Below are 18,510 nucleotides of genomic sequence, written 5' to 3' on the forward strand. Positions count from 1 at the left end.
GAAATTGAAACCTGTAGTTAAATTCCATTGATTGAGATTGCAGGCGGCTTTATTTTTCTGGGGGAGGGGGAAGCTTGTTGGCAATTTGGTATGAGTTTATAATTCTTTATGATAGTCGCTGATATTAGAATATTAACTGTTTTTAACTTCAAAGTGGAGGTTAAAGTCCCAGCAAAACTCGGTTCAATAACTGATTGAATATTATTCCCAGTTGAAAAGTCAAAATAATTGTGCTATGTTTGCCCCTTGTTTAGGCAGAAGGTCTGTGAATGCACCTTTCTAAGTGTCCAGAAAGGGAGGGGAAATGTTTGGCGCACCTAAAAGGGACCTGGCATTTGATGTAACTGTCACAGGATCCAAGTGCTTGGTATCCAATTTAAATGCTTAGACCTTCTGAAAGGCCGAGGGAGGTGACATTCGTACAGATTTACAAATCTGCACCATCCCTTCCTAGGATACACATCCTGGCTGAGGTTTGTATTAAGTTACCATGCATTCTGAAAGTGAAATATCAGATGCTGTTGTTTTGAGCTGCAGCAGATCAAGAGTTTGGAGATAATTGGCCAGTTTTTTTTCCTCCTTCTCCTTCCCACATTATTCCCCCCACCCTCCCAATTCCCATTTTCTCAGTTCCTGTTCTTCATACAATGATTCCACTGGGATCTGATTCTACAAATGATGGCAACTCTATATGATTTGCCGCAAATGGCTATTCTGTAAGTGTTAACCTGAAGGAACAGAAGGGACTTGTGTTTATATAGTGGTCTTCACGACTAGGTAGTGTGACCCTCTGTCAGTAATGCATTGAAGTGCCAGCATAGATTATATGCTCAAATCTAGAGCATGGCTTTTAGCAGAATATTTAGTCACAGTATTATTACAATTGAGACTGAACCTGCCCTTAGCTAGTGCCGATTGTTGTGGCACAGCTGATGGTAAATGCTGAGCTGCCCAAATCCCAAAATGGTCTTTGCAGTTTGTATAGTATGAGATGTTCTGAAATCAGGAAATGATGTCCCAAACAACTTGTGATGATTTTATAGTAAAATAAACATTTATTAAAAGAATAAAGAAAAAAGATATAAAACACAATTACACTTAAACACATGAATCGCTTCGCACAGTAAGCAGTACTTTAAGACAGTTCCACAAATCTTAACTTAACTACCCTTAGAGCTAACCTTCCCCTTTTTTCTGTTCAACCATCTTTATAGATTTTAGAATCTGTAGAAGTCCAATAATTTTTGCTGCACTGTGCTTTTTCCTTGGGGTGTCCTCTAAGGCTGGCAGCAACTGGTTCTTTCAGTCTGGCCTTGTTCACACTGTCTTCTGGGAGATCTGACCAGCTACCCCCTCACATAGGCTTCAGTGCTTCCTTAAATGCATCCCTTCTCTTTGATCTCTCCATTGTCTCAACCAGCCTCCTTAGAAATGCTTTCTTCCCAGACTTGATTAAACTATTCTTTACCTTAGCTCTTAGACTTGTAAAACAAACTTACTCTATCTTTACCTCACTACCTTACACCTTTTTACAACCTGCATATATCCCCCTTTGAACTAAAACAACTCAGTTTAAACTATCCCTGTTATCGCTTTTTGTAAAACTGATTGAAGTTTCTCTTAGTTCGTTAATAGACCAAAACCACTCCTTACTGTTGACCTTGGACCCTTGCCGTCACTCTAACTCCTAATCCAATTATAGCCTGAATTCCAGTACATAAAATATGCCAGGATTATTACCAGGAAAAAAATATTACAATTTCTTGACACATTAGATACATACACTTTCCTATAATGGTCATGAGTGAGAGATATAGCTATTTATTTTTCCCTGTCCCTCCAACATGAGAATTCTAGCCAATGGCAGCCCTGCACTGATTGCTGCTAGAGAATGATCCTCCAATGTCCCTGTCTGTATGATTCCATTCCACACCCCATATGGTGCATCCATCCACTGAGTCACAGTGGAACGAGACAAAAACAGAAAATGCTGGAAAAACTCAGCAGCTCTAACAGCATCTGTGGAGAGAAAAAAAACAAGAGTTATAGTTTCGAGTCCGTATGACTCTTCTTCAGAGGGACGAGGCCTGGGTGAATTTACTTTCCTGCTTTGGAACTAGAAATAGGAAGCAAGTACGACTAGAACTTGGTGTCAATTTGAAATCAGACCCAAATGAAAATGGAGCAATGTTCCCAAGTATAAGCACATTTTGCAAGCATGAAGTTCACCCCATAACATACAAAATAGGTTTTGGCAATTGCATGCATATATTTTAACCAACATTAATTTCATGAGAATATCCTCTTATCGCACACCCACCCCTGCAGCCCCCAGGCCTTTCTCATCTTTAGTCAGAATCTGCAGCAGTGTATAGTACACAGGGACACTAGTTTAATTTATTTTTAGATTGGTAAACAGTTTGAATATCCAGTGGAGCTAGTAACTATTTTGTTACTTGAGCTGTAAGTCTGGAGGTGATTGACCTCTGAATCCTGGGAAGTGGCTATACTTCTTTAAGGTGCATTTGTAAACCTTGACACTATTTTCTTAATGCATTAGAAATGCGTATAGATAGAAGGACTTGCATTTATATAGTGCCTAACAGGATCACAGGACAGCCAAAAGTGATTTAGAGCCAAGTAGTCACTGTTATGTATGGTTGACGATGAGTAATAATAGGTGGTAAATGCAGAGCAATTGAAAGTTACTGGCATAACCATAAAATAACATACGAGTGATAACAGATGTAAGGAATTGCAATTGTATAGTGCTTTTTATGTTCCCTGTCATTGCAGGGTTGACTACAATCAGTGTAGTCACTAGTTTTTAGTCAAAGGTCAATTTTCACACAGCAAGATCCCGCAGCATTTATCTTTCAGCTGGTGTTGGTTGATATTGAAATGTTGATCAGGGCACTGTGGGGACTCACTTTCTTCTTGGAACTATGCCATGCTCATGCATCCGCCTGAGAGGCCAGGTGGGGCTTTGGTTTATCACCTCACGTTTTTGAAATGCTTCTTTACTTTGTCCCAGCCTGCGATGAGCATTCCGACAACCCCAGCTCTGATAATATTTGAGCTGTGGTCCAAAGGTATAACAGAACCAATATTGACTCTAGTTTTTGGACTATACCAGGAAACCTGTGAGATACAGAAATAACTTTGGGTGTGAATTTTACAAACTCTGAGCATTTCAGATGTTCAGGACACTGGTGACACCAATGCCTATTCAATAAGGCAGCCTGCTTATCAGGGGTCCTGTTTATTAAAAAAAAATCAAACGTTGCCAGAAAAAGTAACCTTTTATATTTTCTTTGGTAAAATATCTGAAAGAACATTACAAAACATTTCAAAATGGCCATCACAAAAAGTGCAATCAGATTCAACTTTTCCACATAGATCACGAGGTGCTTCAATACAATCAATGAACATTACAGACATTTCAATATGGTCATTACAGTCAGTCAAACAGTGCAATGGTATCTGAATTATCGACATAGATCATGTTGTACTCTGAGGTGCTTCAATACAGTTATGATACATTTAGTATTCACAGCATACATTCAATGTGAGTCATACAGCCCGGGAGGTCTATACCTTTCCCAGCCCCTCGGTGCACTATGGCAGAAAGGTCTTAGACAGTGACCTTTCCCCATTGCGCCTTTGCGGCGGCTGCCCCAAGCTTTAGTGCATCCCTCAGCACGTAGTCCTGGACCTTAGAATGTGCCAGTCTGCATCACTCAGTCGGGGACAATTCTTTGCGCTGGCTGACCAAAAAACGTCTTTCCCGAGTTGATGATCCTCCAGCTGCAGTTGATGTTTGTCTCGGTGTATGTCCCTGGGAACAGCCCCTAGAGCACAGAGTCCTGCGTCACAGAACTGCTCGGGATGAACCTCGACAGAAACCACTGCATCTCTCTCCAGTCCTTCTTTGCAAAGGCACATTCCACAAGGAGGTGAACAATGGTCTCGTCCCCACCACAGCCACCTCGAGGGCAGTGTGCAGAGGGGTGAGACTCCTGGCGTGTAGGAAGGATCTGACAGTGAGATCCTTTCTCACCACCAGCCAAGCTACATCTTGGTGCTTGTTGGAAAGTTCTGGTGATGAGGCATTCTGCCAAATGACTTTGACAGTCTGCTTGGGGAACCATCTGACAGGGTCCATCTCCTTTTCCCGTAGGGCCTCTAGGATGTTACATGCCGACCATTGCCTGATGGACTTGTGGTCAAATGTGTTTCTCTGCATAAATTTTTCCATGGGGGACAGGTGGTACGGCACAGACCAACTACTTGGAACGTTCTGTGTCAGTGTGGCCAGACCCATCCTTCGCAACACTGGAGACAGGTAGAACCTCAGCACGTAGGGACACTTGGTGTTTGCGTGCTGAGGGTCTACGCACAGCTTGATGCAGCCGCACACAGAGGTGGCCATCAGGATGAGAGCGATGTTAGGCACGTTTTTTCAGCCTTTATCAGAGGCTTGTACAATGTGTCCCTGTGAGCACAATCCATTTTTGACTTCCAGATAAAGCGAAAGATAGCTCGGATGATCGCCACCGCGCAGAAGTGAGGAATGGGCCCGACCTGCGGCACGTACAGTAACACCGAGAGTGCCTCACACCTGAAGACCAGGTTCTTACCCGCAAAGGAGAGGGAGTGTCGCTCCCACAAGCCCAGTTTTATTTTCACCATAGCCACTCGCTCCTTCCAGTTTCTTATGCATGATGTTTTTTTTTTCCCCTCCAGGCCTTTTGATGTTCTTGATGTTTTTGCATTGCTGGAATTGTTGTGGTCAGATGGGAGTCTCACATCAGTGAATCTTCCTGTAGGCCACCAATCTCATACAGAGCACCTTGCCAGTGCACTAGACCATAATGGAACTGAGCGCTCACTGGTTCAGTGTGGAGCACTTTATTATTTTTGTTGTACATAAGGAGGGAACTGAAGTTAGTTGGATTAAATTATAATAGTTACTCTACATGGCCACTTTTGCCTGTGCACATAAGAACTTTAACGATTCATATATGGCCTTTTCTCAGATAAAGTCTATCCAAAGATATATTTTATAAACTGGTCAATATAGTTTTAATATATATTCCTGTTCCCCACTATCCTGCACAATATTCAGAACCCTGGAGCAATCCTAATCCCTTGTCAGTTGTATTTAACTTAAAAATAACATTGGTATATATGACACACAATACCAAGATCCTTACATAGCAGAAATTCTGAAACATGACGTGGACTTAATCTTCCAAAGCACTTGTAGTTTTCTAACATTTCTTCTTTTGAATTTTTGCAAGAACAATTCAAAAAGTGACTCAAAAAACATATCATTACATTACATTAGTAATGTCAGAAATTTAAACAGTCCTTACAGGTGCCAGAACAAGTTAAATAGAGAGCATAACTTATATTTGTATAACATCTTTAATGTAATAAAACATCCTAAGAGGCTTCGCAGTAGCATTATAAAACAAAATATAACAAGTCATTTAAGAAGATATTAGGGAAGATGTTCAGAAACTTGTTCAAAGGGGAGGTGGTGGTATTGTCACTGGACCAGTAATCCAGAGATCCAGTGTAATACTATGAGGACCTGGGTTCAAATCCCACCAAGGCAGATGATGAAATTTGAATTTGGTAAAAATCTTGGATTAAAAGCCTGATGATGATCACAAAACCATTGTCGATTGTTGTAAAAACCCATCTGGTTCACTAATGCCCTTTAGGGAAGGAAATCTGCTGTCCTTACCCAGTCTGGCCTACATGTGACTCCAGACCCACCAGCAATGTGGTTGACTCTTAAGTGCCCTCTGAACAAGGGCAATTAGGGATGGGCAATAAATGCTGGCCTAGCCAGTGGTGCTCACATCCCATGAACAGAGAGGTAGAGAGGTGAAAATATGTAGGGAGAGGATTCCAGAGCTTAGGGTCCAGGTAGCTGAAGGCACAACCCCCAGTGGTGGAATGTTTAAAATTGGTGATGTTCGAGGGTCCAGAATTAGATGAGTCCAGATATCTTAGGAGGGTAGTGGGGCTGGGGGAGATTAGAGATGGGGAGGGGGTAAGGAAGAATACAAGGAACTGACATTGGCCATCACTTTCTAATGGATTTTTTTAAAAGTTGTGCACAATTTGTACATGGCTTTGAGCAGGCTGGATGGACCAAATTCTGTTCCTTTGTTCCTGTTTATCAAATTGAAGTCCTCAGGCATTGCAGATTACACGGCATTTGTAACCACATTGAGTCTTATTTTGGGTGACACTACATATGAGCAGCCTTGACTTACGCCTCTTACTCTGCATAAAGACTGCTATTATGAAGGTGTCAATTACAGATGCCCTTAAGTGGAGTTGGAACTGGCTGTCAGTGGCAGCCCGTATATGTGTGTGTGAAGAAGAAACACTAAAACATGCCTTCTGTAGTCTTATTTATTATGCTGATGACCAGCCCTTTAACTGAAAGCTCGGTAGCAAACTTTCTTGACTGCATTTGATTTATAGCCAGTGGAATGTAATGAGACACACGTGGATGCCTCATATGGATCTTTCCAAACAGCTGTCAAATTACTTGAGTTCAAGTTTATCCTTTAAATAGGATGCCCTGCTCTGTACGGTATGTTTTCTGTTGCGTAGATGCAGGGTAACATTCCAAAGCATCCAGTTTTAATCTGTATCTTTGCACCTCATTTTCTAGATGAGCAAAGAAGTAGAATTCACATTCCCAGTACTGACGGAAGCTCTTTGTGCTCTTAGATGCATAATTGTTGTTTGGCTCTCTTGAATATTTCAGTGGTTAGGAAATAGCAACTTAGGACCTGGGAGCAGGTGTTGGCCATTTGGCCCCTTGAGCCTATTCCGTTATTCAATAAGGTCATGGCTGATCTGACTGTGGCCTCAACTCCACTTTCCTGTCTGCCCCCCATAACCCTTGACTCCCTTGTCTATCAAAAATCTGTCTAACTCTGCATTGAATGAATTCAATGGCCCAGCCTCCACTGCTTTCTAGGGAAGAAAATTTTGCATACTAATGACCCATCAAATGGTTATTAATTTATTTAAAGTAATTAAATGGCTGGCTGGTAATCGGCGACTGTATTTTTGGTGTGAATATACCCACTTACTGTGCAATGAACCATTCCCAAACCTATGGCTAAACATTTGATTTGATAGAATAGCTTGTGTTTTATTTCATTGAGGGTGAAAAGTGGATTGAACATTCTGTCAGTGAGTAACTGCAAACAGGAGTGTCCAAGTTTTTAGCCTCTATGGACCCCTTGGGTTTATGCTCAGAAGCCTCCTTGATCACTCACAGTCTGAATCCATTTCCCTGTTAATCTGTGCTTATTTCAAACTGATATTAACAGATCCTCATGGTCAGACTTAGGGTTTACAAGCCCAAATAGAGCTGAGTTGTGCCCTGACTTCTGAGCTGAGCAAAGGCTCAAGAGCTCTAGTTAGGATATATCTGATGCCCTACTCTGTGCCATTACAGCTTAGAAGCTTTCTAAATAGTGTCTGTCAATTTCACGCATCAGTTTTCTTTCCCCCATTTTGATTTTAATGATATTGAGTGAGTGATTAAATTTCAGTGGCATAGATGGCTTCATCAGAATTCCTCAAATTTAAATTCGGGCAAAAATCAAACACAGCCTGAAGTGTGAGAACTTGAACTTTCGGGTGCTATTTTGCTAACTAACAATTTCCGATCTTTAGCTATTTGTTGAGTTGCATTGCATGGGAAGATGAATCTTGGCCTTCTGAACCGTGCATGCCTTATTGTTCCCAAGTTAAGTTGCTGGTTTCTGCCCCGGGAGAGGACTGACATGGACCGCAGAGGAAGAGAAAGGGCTAGTGTGGAGACGGGGAGTCAATGGTGTGGAGAGAGAGATTTTCTCTGTGCAGAACAAGCTTCAAGCTTGGCTTGTTATGTAGGATCATTGGAACATTGCAGTTGATCTAATTGAAACTTGGCTAAGAGGAATTGCTAAAATCTTGAGAAACTGCATTAAATAGCAATCCAATGTTCAGCCAGGATACCTCAAAGCTACTGACATATTCACATTCAGTGATGTATGTTTCATCTCCCTCATACCATTGGCTCTTATAAAATGGCTGCCATTATTTTGTCAATGCTGTTTAAAAATGTTTTAGTTTAACGTCTACCTGTAAATCAAAAATAATGGATTACTTCAAATTCCCTGTAAATTCTTTTGGTGTGGAGTGTATTGATGGTTAATCTGCCTCTTGAGTACCGATCCCTTGATTGATTATTTACTCAAACTAGTTTACAAGTGCAGTGTTTCAAACCTGGCGACCTCGGGACCGAGTCTGTGCTGGATTTCGGATCTTGCCGGCTTTGGGGCCGGGCGGTTAAGGTCATGTTGGGTCAGGGCATGCAGAGCGTTGAGGGTACGTTTTTCAAGTAAAGATCGCAATTGTGAAAGAAATGGAGACAGTGCTGTAAGATAAGCCGGGGAATTCTTTGGAGCTGCTTTGGGCACGTCAGTGTTACTTTGCTGGCAGCGTGGCAGAAGTTCAATTTATGTATGTAAATGGGGTTCCTGCTGCCCTTCAGTGCAGTGTTGGTGGTGGAGTGAGAGCAGCTCCAAGGAGTTTCCCAGCCAGACAGTTAGACCAAAGATGTTGGTGAGAAGGGAAAGTCGGGCAATGGCAGCTTTAAAAAAAAAAAGCCCAGTTTTCAGACATTGCTGCTTTTTTAGATAGCCGGATTGAGACACTGTACCTGCACCACTATTTGACATGGAAAAACTCAGCAGGTTTGGCAGCATCGGCGGAGAAGAGCACAGTTGACGTTTCGAGTCCTCATGACCCTTCAGTTCTGTTGAAGGGTCATGAGGACTCGAAACGTCAACTGTGCTCTTCTCCACTGATACTGCCAGACCTGCTGAGTTTTTCCAGGTATTTCTGTTTCTGTTTTTGTTTTGGATTTCCAGCATCCGCAGTTCTTTGCTTTTACCACTATTTGACTTGCCTAGGTTGCCAGATTGAGCTCCAGAAGCGAATGGGCTGGAGGGAGTATTTGAAAAAAGAAAAGGAAAGACTTGCATTAATGTCACACTTTTGGCAATCGCCGGACATCACAAAGTTTTACAGCTAATGAATTACTTTTGAAGTGTAGTCACCGTATAGGAAATGCAGCAGTTATTTTGTATGCAACACAAACTCAAACAACAACGGGATAATGGCCAGATAATCTGTTTTCTTTTTGCAATGTTGATTAAGGTACACGTACTGGCTAGGAGACCAGAAATGACTCCGCCCTTCTTTGAAATAGTGCCATGGGTTCTTTTATGTCCACCCGAGCTGGCAGACAGAGCCTCAGTTTAACATTTCATCCAAAAGACGACAACTCTTGACAGTGCCAGCTTTTATTTTTGTGTTCGATTCCTGGAGTTGGAATTGAACCTGGAACCTTGTGACACAGAGGTGACCATGCTATCAACTGAGCAGCAGCTGACACAATTTGGATGAGGAAGTACAATAGCAATGACCATAGCCAATGAGGGAGGCCATTTGGCCCACCTTAGCTCTCCTCATTCATCCAGAATGACCCCAAAATCATGCTTAGTGCAACATCATTGTTTTTTTTTAACTTGACTCCTGTTCATAGCAAATATTGCTTAATGTTCAAATCTTGCTATCAATTGGTATTATTTGAGGAGTGCCTGAGCAGCATTTTGTATGACTTGCTATTTTCTCCTGACTTGAAGCAGATACTTCACAATGATGGGTGTCTGACAAAGTGGTCAGGAGGAATATGCTGTGTACAATAATTTTCACTTGTGGGGAGGAGCAAAGCTAGAGGTCATCAATATTACATAGTCACCAAGAGGTCAACTGAGGTATTCCAAAGAAAGCTCTTTACCCAGAGAATAGTGTGTGCGTGGAACTTGCTACCGCAGGGAGTGATTGAGGCGAATAGTACAGATGCATTTATGGGAATGCCAGGAAATAGAAAGTTATACGGGGAAGGATGGGAGAAGGTGTGAGTGGATTGTAAATGCTGGAATGGATTTGTATGGCCAAATGTCCTGTTTCAGAGCTGTATTTTCTGTGTAATACAGCGGAATAGCCTAAGTTGGCCTTTGGGAAAGGTTACCATAATATCAGCATTGATGTCTCCATATTTAAGGAAGGATGTAAATGCGTTGGAGGCGGTTCAGGGGAGGTTTACTAGATTGATACCTGGAATGAGCGGGTTGTCTTATGAGAAAAGGTTGGACAGACTGAGTTTGTTTCCACTGGAGTTTTAAAGAGTGAGGGGTGACTTGATTTGAAGTAGATAAGATCCTGAATGGTCTTGATAAGGTGGACGAGGAAAGGATGTTTCCTTGTGTGGGTGAGTCCAGAACTAGGGGGCACTGTTTTAAAATTAGTGGTGGCCCCTTTAGGACAGAGATGAAAATTTTTTTCTGAGGGTTGTGCAACTTTGGAATTCTCTGCCTCAGAAGGTGGCTGAAGTGGGGTCATTGAATATTTTTGAGGCAGAGGTAGATAAATTCTTGTAAGGTTATCGGGGGTAGATGGGAATTTGGAACTCAAAACACAAACAGATCAGCCATGATCATCTTGAATGGCGGAGCAGACTTGAGGGGCCGAATGACCTACTTCCCCTATTTCGAAAATTTGTATGTTTGTTTGGCCTTTTTTATTACATCACATGTCACATGTGTGCTTGTTCCTTTTCTCTTTTCAGCACTGGAATGTGTTTAAAGAGGTGACGGAGGTTTTCATTCTCGTGCCTGCTTTGCTTGGCCTCAAGGGCAACTTAGAAATGACTCTCGCCTCCAGACTCTCTACTGCGGTGAGTAAATTGACATTAAAAGCATCCTGTTCATCTTTAGTGAGCCGCACAACTTCAACCTTTTACTGGGAGAAAGGTAGTTCAGTGGCTTTTTGATCCACTTCATAAAAATCAATATATTTCCTTTTGTAGTTCTACATGTTCATATCTGTTAATATTTGTTAACAATTTTATCGCATTCCTCATGCTGAGGAAGTGGAGATGGGGAGTTTAGTTATACAAATGTGGGTTAAGGTATCAAGTTGTTTAAACGAGGTGTGGAATTCAACCACGTTTTTAAAATAATTTGAAATTACTTTCATTCCTCCCTCATCCTGATTAAAACGAAGATCAAGCTTGTCATTAAAATTTAATGAAGAGTACACTGCAACTGACAGTAGGCCAGTTGATGGAATTTAAAATTCAATTAATAAAAATCTGAAATTGAAAGCTAGTCTCAGTACTGGCGACCATTAAGTTATCATTGATTGTCATAAAAACCCATCTGATTCACTAATGTCCTTTAGGGAAGGAAATCTGCCATCCTTACCTGGTCTGGCTTATATGTGACTCCAGACCCACAGCCATGTGGTTGACTCTTAACTGCCCTCTGAAATGGCCTCGCAAGCCACTCTGTTCAGGGGCAGTTAGGGAGGGGCAACATATGCTGACCTTGCCAACGATGCCCACATCCCATGAAAGAATTATTTTTTTTTTTCGAAAGGGAGCTTTATAAACTTAAATAATATAGCCACTGGTGTCCACCACCCCTTTGGGGCCTACTGGTGACAGAAGGCCACAAGCATGTCAGCAGACACTGCTTCCTCTCCAGGGCCACCTGGGCACAGGCAAGACTGTGGAAGGGAAGCAGGCAGCTAAAGTGACCTACCCATGGGCCAACCTGAAACTGTAGCCCAACCGCCTTGGCCAGACCCAGGGGCTGAGCCACTAGGAGGTCTTCCAGTTTGCCCACTTTCCTCAGTGCCACACTTTAGGTGTATAACTGGAGTTTCAAAGGGAATCTGATATTCTGCTACAGAACAATTCAGAGCCACTTTTTGAAAACAAAACAGTTTTTATTTCTCCCTATCAAATTTTGTACTAATTTAAGCACGTAATCTTTCTGAATGCTCAAACTGTGAAATAGGAGCTTTTGACATGCATTTTGTAATGATTGGCTGCTTCTGAATGTGCCTTAATCCTCGAAGGAACTTGGGTTATCCACATCAGCCAATTAAATGTTTGTGTAGTTTTGCATGCACTGGTAACTTTCAAACCATATTGCCTTGTCAGCTGTGATGATAGGGTAAATAAATGCCTAGTAATGGGATTTAAGTCTGCATCGTTTTTCTGTTCCAGTTAAACAATTAAATGTCAGTTTCTTACAGTATTAAAAACAAATCTATCTTTTCATTTTTTTTTCTTTCACCTTGCTCTGATGATGCTGATTTGTGTTGTGGAACAGTTCCATTGGTTTAAAGCAGTGCTGTAATAACTCAAAAACCCTCTCATCATGTGACACCTGATGACCAACATTAGCACCTCATCAGATACATACACCCATGTGAACACACACTAATTCCATTGTGAGGCAATGGGCAGTAACCAGGACTGTGAACCCTGATTGACTAGCCCCCAATCTCAACCCAGTGATACTGCACCAAAGTACAATGCCCCTAATGACACCCTAACTAAAATTCACTATCCCAGGACAGACTTGTGGGTGTCAAGCCTGAGACCTTCATGTCAAAGTCAACAGTGCCTTTTGCAGAATTAGTCCGTTAAGAAGGAAGTTCCAGGTTTTTGGCCCAGAGACAACGAATGGATGGCTATTTAGTTCCAAGTCAGGATGGTGTGTAGTTTGAGAGGTGGTGGCATTCCCTTGCTTCTGCTGTCCTTATTCTTCTAGGTGGTAGAGACCAAGGGTTTGGAAGGTGCTGTTAAAGACACCATGGCACATTTTTGCAGTGCATCTTGTAGATGGGTATGCTGCTGCCACTGTGCGTCGGTGGTGGAGGGACTGAATATTTAAGGTGTTGGGTGGGGTGCCAATCAAGTGGGCTACTTTTTTCCTGGTTTGTTTTGAGCTGCTTGACTGTTTTTGGAGCTGCAATGATCCAGGCAAGTGAAGAATAGCCCATTGCACTCCTGATTTGTGCCTTTATAGATGCTGGACAGGCTCTAGGGAGTCAGGAGGTGAGTTACTCGCTGGAGAATCCCCAGTTTCTGACTTGCTGTTGTAACCACATTTATATAGATGTTCCAGTTAAGTTTCTAGTCAATGGTAACCTCCAGGCTGTTGATGGCTGATATAAACTTGCATTTATATAGTGCCTTTCATGACTTCACGATGCCCCAAAGTGTTTTACAATCATTAAAATACTTTTGAAATGTGGCCACTATTTTCTGACGTATATGCTTTCTTCCTTTCAAACTAGGATCCCCAGACCCTTGAAGTAAGCAAGTAGATTACTAAAATGACTTTGTAAACTTGTGAACTTAGGTCATTAACTATTTTCTGCAATTATAGAATTTTCGTCCCTGTAATTAACTGAGGTCACCTATTGGAATTGCAGGCAAGGGGTCTCCAGACATGTATCAGTAGTTAAGGGGCCCTGCACCCCGAAAAGTTTATAAAATGTCGACTGAAAAAAAACAATGCTATGAAGTAGAATGTGGTAACGGGAGGGGAAAGCCTTGGTTAAGCTCGCCTGGACAATATGCAACCTTTTCAATAGACTAAAACTGAACAGGTTCTTCAATGGGTGGATAATTCACTTGTCCGGGTTATCTCCTGGGTGGCAAAGTTGGAAAATTGCACCATCGCGTCCTAAATTCTGAAGTGTGCCGAGGATTTTCAGAAAAATTGGAAGTTTAATTTGAAGTGTGCGCATAAAAATTTTTTGGTTGATGGCAGCATGGAGACTTGGCTAACTCCCACCTCCCAAAAAAATTATACTTTGTATTGCTGAAAAAAAAATATTTTTTGTCAAAACTTTTCATCTTGCACTCATCAGGACAATTTGCAAGAATACCAAATCTAAAGGGACCAACCATTTATACTGTCTGTGAAGAGTGCTGACTGGTTGGCAAGTAGCCTCTGATTGGGAGAGGCGTTGCCATGGAGAACTTGACAGTTAACTGCCAAGCATTGTTTGAAATTTAAACCAGGCAGCTTGACTCTGGTCAAGCATTTCCCTGAGGAATAACCAGTGAATGATAGCCACTTATTTTGTCTAGCCCAAACAGGCACAATTTGTGTACACATTCTTTCTGTCTGTAGGGGGAGGCGGTGACATAGTGGTATTGTCACTAGACTAATATTCCAGAGACCCAGGGTAATACTCTCGGGACCCGAGTTCGAATCCCACCATGGCGGATGTCGAATTTGAATTCAATAAAAACCTGGAATTAAAAGTCTGATGATGACCATGAAACCATTGGCGAATGTTGTAAAAAAAAAACCGGGTTCACTAACGTCCTTTAGGGAAGGAAATCTGCTATCCTTACCTGGTCTGGCCTACATCCAACTCCAGACCCACAGCAATGTGGTTGACTCTTAAATGCCCTCTGAACAAGGGCAATAAGGGATGGGCAATAAATGCTGGCCTAGCCAGCAATGCCCACGTCCCATGAACGAACATATTTTTTTAAAAAATAATTTAAGCAGTACATTGTTTATCCTGTGCCAGTCTTCACTTCAGGCCTCCAAGACAGCTGCTCAGTGACGAGGGCTATCCCCTCTACAAATAACTGATAACCCCCTCCTACCATGCTATCAGGCAAGGTCAAAGGGCCATAAACGAAAGTTATGGAGTGACCTGAAACAACTTGGAGCAAACTATTGGTCTTCCCAAACAATGATTTTGATATTTAAGAAGGAAATAGATGGACTCTAAAGGCGTCAAAAGGTATGGGGAGAGCGCAGGAGTACAGCGTTAAGATTTTCAATGTATTGTTTTGGAGAATAAAATTGACATTTTAGTTTAGGCTGTCATAGAAACAGTTGAATTTGAAATTAACAGAATAGAAAACTGACTCCCAACCCACATTACCAATTTTCAGATTGGCTGGCAAGTTAAAAATTACCCCCTATTTTAGTGTCTGCTTGGCTTAGTGGAAACCTTCTGTCCTCTGTCAGAAGGTTGAGAGTTCAAACCCCACTTCCATGACATAAGTACTTCCATGACATGAGTTTGTCATCCAGACTGATACTTAAGGGGAAAAACATGACCCTATGAATTGGGATTTGCTAAATACTGTTTGATGTTGCACAATTAATAACTATATCATGGGAATAACTTGAACACCTAAAATGAATAACTAGTGAGAAAAAGTCAATAGATGTTTCACTTCTCCGTTTGCAGCAGGGTAGTCTTAACTGAAAAACACAAGAGAGAAGAAACAAACATTAGCATTTAGCAGACTTGGAGTATTGATCTCAGTTGCAACTTAACATGTTAAATTGTGTTTTCTTTTCACGGTGTTTCATGGCCAATCATTTTAATTACATTTGATTTTACATACTTGATCTATGGGTAAAACTCCAATAAACAAATTCACTCTTACTGATTACATATTGTGTTCAAAACCATGCTTTATTTCATTCCCACTAGGGAGCTAAATTGGCACCCAATGTTAAAGATAATGCATCCTTGATTAATAAATATCACTTCTGATTTTGTAAATCGACTTTAATTTCAAGAGAACTTTTCCTTGTCGTATCAATACCAATGTTTTAAATACAATGGCCGGATTTGTTTTGTTCTATTGTAAAGAGACATCTGGAGATGGTCATCTTGTGGCGCAATGGGTAGCGTCCCACCTCTGAGCCAGAAGCTCTGGGTTCAAACCCCAACCCAGAACTTGATGGACAAAGAAGGTGCATTCATAACATGACTAAACAGGTTGAGTATCAACCAGCACATCCTTCTAACACACGCCAGGTGGTAAGAGTGGGAGAGATTCCTGGTCAGCCATGTGATGGAAAGAAAGTTGGGGCCTCGACCTTCACCATTTGTATCTCCAGACTACAACACGCATGTAAAAAGTGCAAGCTCCCAGGTCCTGATGGACTTTGTCCTAGGGTCTTAAAAGAAGTAGCTGCTGAGATAGTAAACACTGTGGTTTTAAGTTCCTTAGATTGTAGAAAGTAAATAGTGAATGTAACTCCTCTATTTGAGATAGGAGGGAGACAGAAGACAGGAAACTACAGGACATTTAGCTCAACAGTTGGCTAAGATGAGGAGGAATATCTTCACTGAGGGTGGTGGGTGACTCTTTGGAATTCTCTACCTCGGGGGGCTGTGGAAACTCAAACATTGAGCATGTTCCAGACAGAATTATTAATTTCTTAATATTAATGACATCAAGCGATATGGGGATAGCATAGGAAAGTAGGGTTGAGGTGGATGATTAGCCATGATCTAATTGAATGGCAAAGCAGGCTCGATGGGCCGAATGGCTCACTCCTGCTCCTATGTTTCTTGAAAAAAAATTCACACTCTGCATTTTTAGAAAATTTGCTGATTTGGCATATAACATTAGGAACCTCCTTTGAAGTTTCTAAATGGATCATGTTTTTTAAAATGGAAAGTTGTGAAATTTGTATTTCAGAATACAAATAAATAAAAACCAGATTATAATACATAATGGAACAATTTACATTTCATACAATATACAGTCTTGAAAGTGTCCTTGAATTGCATTGATTGTGCATACAACCATGCCCCGAAATGCCTTGGCCACATACAAATAAAACTCGCAGGTTGATGGAGGAGGAGAGAGACTCAAAAAAAGGGCCTTCTGCCTAGTGGTTGCGATGGCTGGAAAAATAAAAGAAAAACCAACATTGCTGACAGACAAAGTTCTTGACATCCCTGTACACACCTTTAGCTGTGCAGGCTGAAGTGTTCTGAGCAACAAAAGATAGAAGGGGAACAAAATGTGTTCAAGTATAGGGTCACATAGGGTCTCATTAACATTTTGAAACTCCCTTTATGCTGGTTTTCGGCTGCTGGCTCCTGTAATACTGTTCTCAAGTAGCCGGTGGTTGGGCCAAAATAAATGCAACACTTTATTAAGACCAGTGGCCAGGAAGACCTATTTCCTACTTGTCAAATGTCACAGCCACGTGTGCACACGCACATGCAGAGGCCCCACAGTGCCCACAGTTCACAGAAAAGCCGGCTGCATACAACAAAGGCAAAAGGGAGAACAGTATAGTCAACTGTACCAAGACACATAGTGTTAAAAGCAGCTTGTTTGATATTGCAGCCTTTTTGACTTTTTTTTTCAACACCTTAATTTGCACCTTTCAACCTTGCCCTATGACCCCTGGCCATACAGCTTGGTTTCTCGATGTGTGAAAAGATTGTTGTACAGATTTAGGGCAAAGAGCTGCAAATGAGCTCAGCCTTTTACTTGGAGTGTACATTTCACCTCGCTTGAGACATCATTAGTAATCTGGTACATGCCCACAAGCTTACATCAAGCAAAGTGATTGGGATGGTTTGCTTTTGTGTCGAGGGGAAACATTGACATGGACTGTTTTCATATGTTAACTTCTATGTATTTCTATGCGTACACGTGTAATCTTTGTAGCTCATTAGCCTGGGAAGACACGAAGCAACTGCACCTGTGCAGTTGTACTTTACGAGTCACTTCTGGGGCTGTTGGCTCCTGGGAAGACACGAAGCAACTGCACCTGTGCATTGTACTTTACGAGTCACTTCTGGGGCTGTTGGCTCCTTGATCTGGCTTATGTTTCTGTTTAGTCCTCCTGATCCACATCATTCTTCTACAGTTTGCAGAGAGTATTGCCAGTTCTTGCATGCTGAATGCTGCTGAAATTAGTCCAAACCTTCTACTGTAGGATAATCTATTTGAATGAATACTGAACCTTGGGTAGAAACATCTGCTATGAAATTCAAACAAAATGTTAATCATATCTCCACTTATAATTTTCATAAATGTTTGGATACTTCAAAAAGGAAACATTTTTTGTAACCAAAGCATACATTGTGAACTCAATTTTAAAAAAACACGACGAGTATTTGAAACTGCATTAACATTGCCGGACTTATTTTCTTTCTTCTACCTATCTCCATCCCTTTTCTCCATAGGTTTTATTTTGCTGGGTCTCATCTTGCCTCCAATTAAATTTCCTGACCATAGTTTGGTAAGTGGGGAGCACATAGTCCTTTGAACCCTGGTCCAACAGTGCCTTGACTTTAAAATTCTCATCCTAATTTGCAAATCCCTCCATAGCCCCACCCCTCCCTACCTCTAAAATCTCCTCCAGCCCTACAAACCTTGGAGATCTCTGTGCTCCTCCAATTCTGTCCTCAATTTTCCATCACTTTGACAATGGCGGCTATGCCATTGTTGTCTAGGCCCTAAGCTCAGCAATTCCCTCATTAAACGTTTCTTTGTCTCGTTTCTCTCTCTCTCTCTTCCCCCCCACCACGCCCCACCTTTTAAGATGCTCCTTAGAACCTTCCTATTCAACCAAACTTTTGGTCACCTAATCCAATAGCTCCCAATGAGGTTCGGTGTCAAATTTTATTTGATAACACTCCTGTGACATGCCTTGGGATGTTTTATTGCACTGAAGGTGCTATATCAATGCATATTGTTTTGGTGGGGGCAGTGGTAAACACTTTGTTAAACATCATTTCTGTATTCACATTGAGAGCATC

General features: G+C 41.6%; 1 protein-coding gene across 1 annotated transcript in view; it reads left to right on the forward strand.

Annotated features, from left to right (window-relative positions):
* The window catches only part of LOC144683380 (solute carrier family 41 member 1-like), a 56,226-nt gene that overhangs the window by 14,992 nt on the left and 22,724 nt on the right, over positions 1–18,510 (forward strand). The window contains exon 2 of the mRNA XM_078546335.1: positions 10,724–10,831. Within this exon, the coding sequence (XP_078402461.1) occupies positions 10,724–10,831 (108 nt within the window). The remainder of the gene's footprint in view (positions 1–10,723; positions 10,832–18,510) is intronic.

This window comes from Cetorhinus maximus, chromosome 8 (genome assembly GCF_964194155.1).
Source record: "Cetorhinus maximus chromosome 8, sCetMax3.hap1.1, whole genome shotgun sequence".
NCBI classification, from domain to species: Eukaryota; Metazoa; Chordata; class Chondrichthyes; order Lamniformes; family Cetorhinidae; genus Cetorhinus; species Cetorhinus maximus.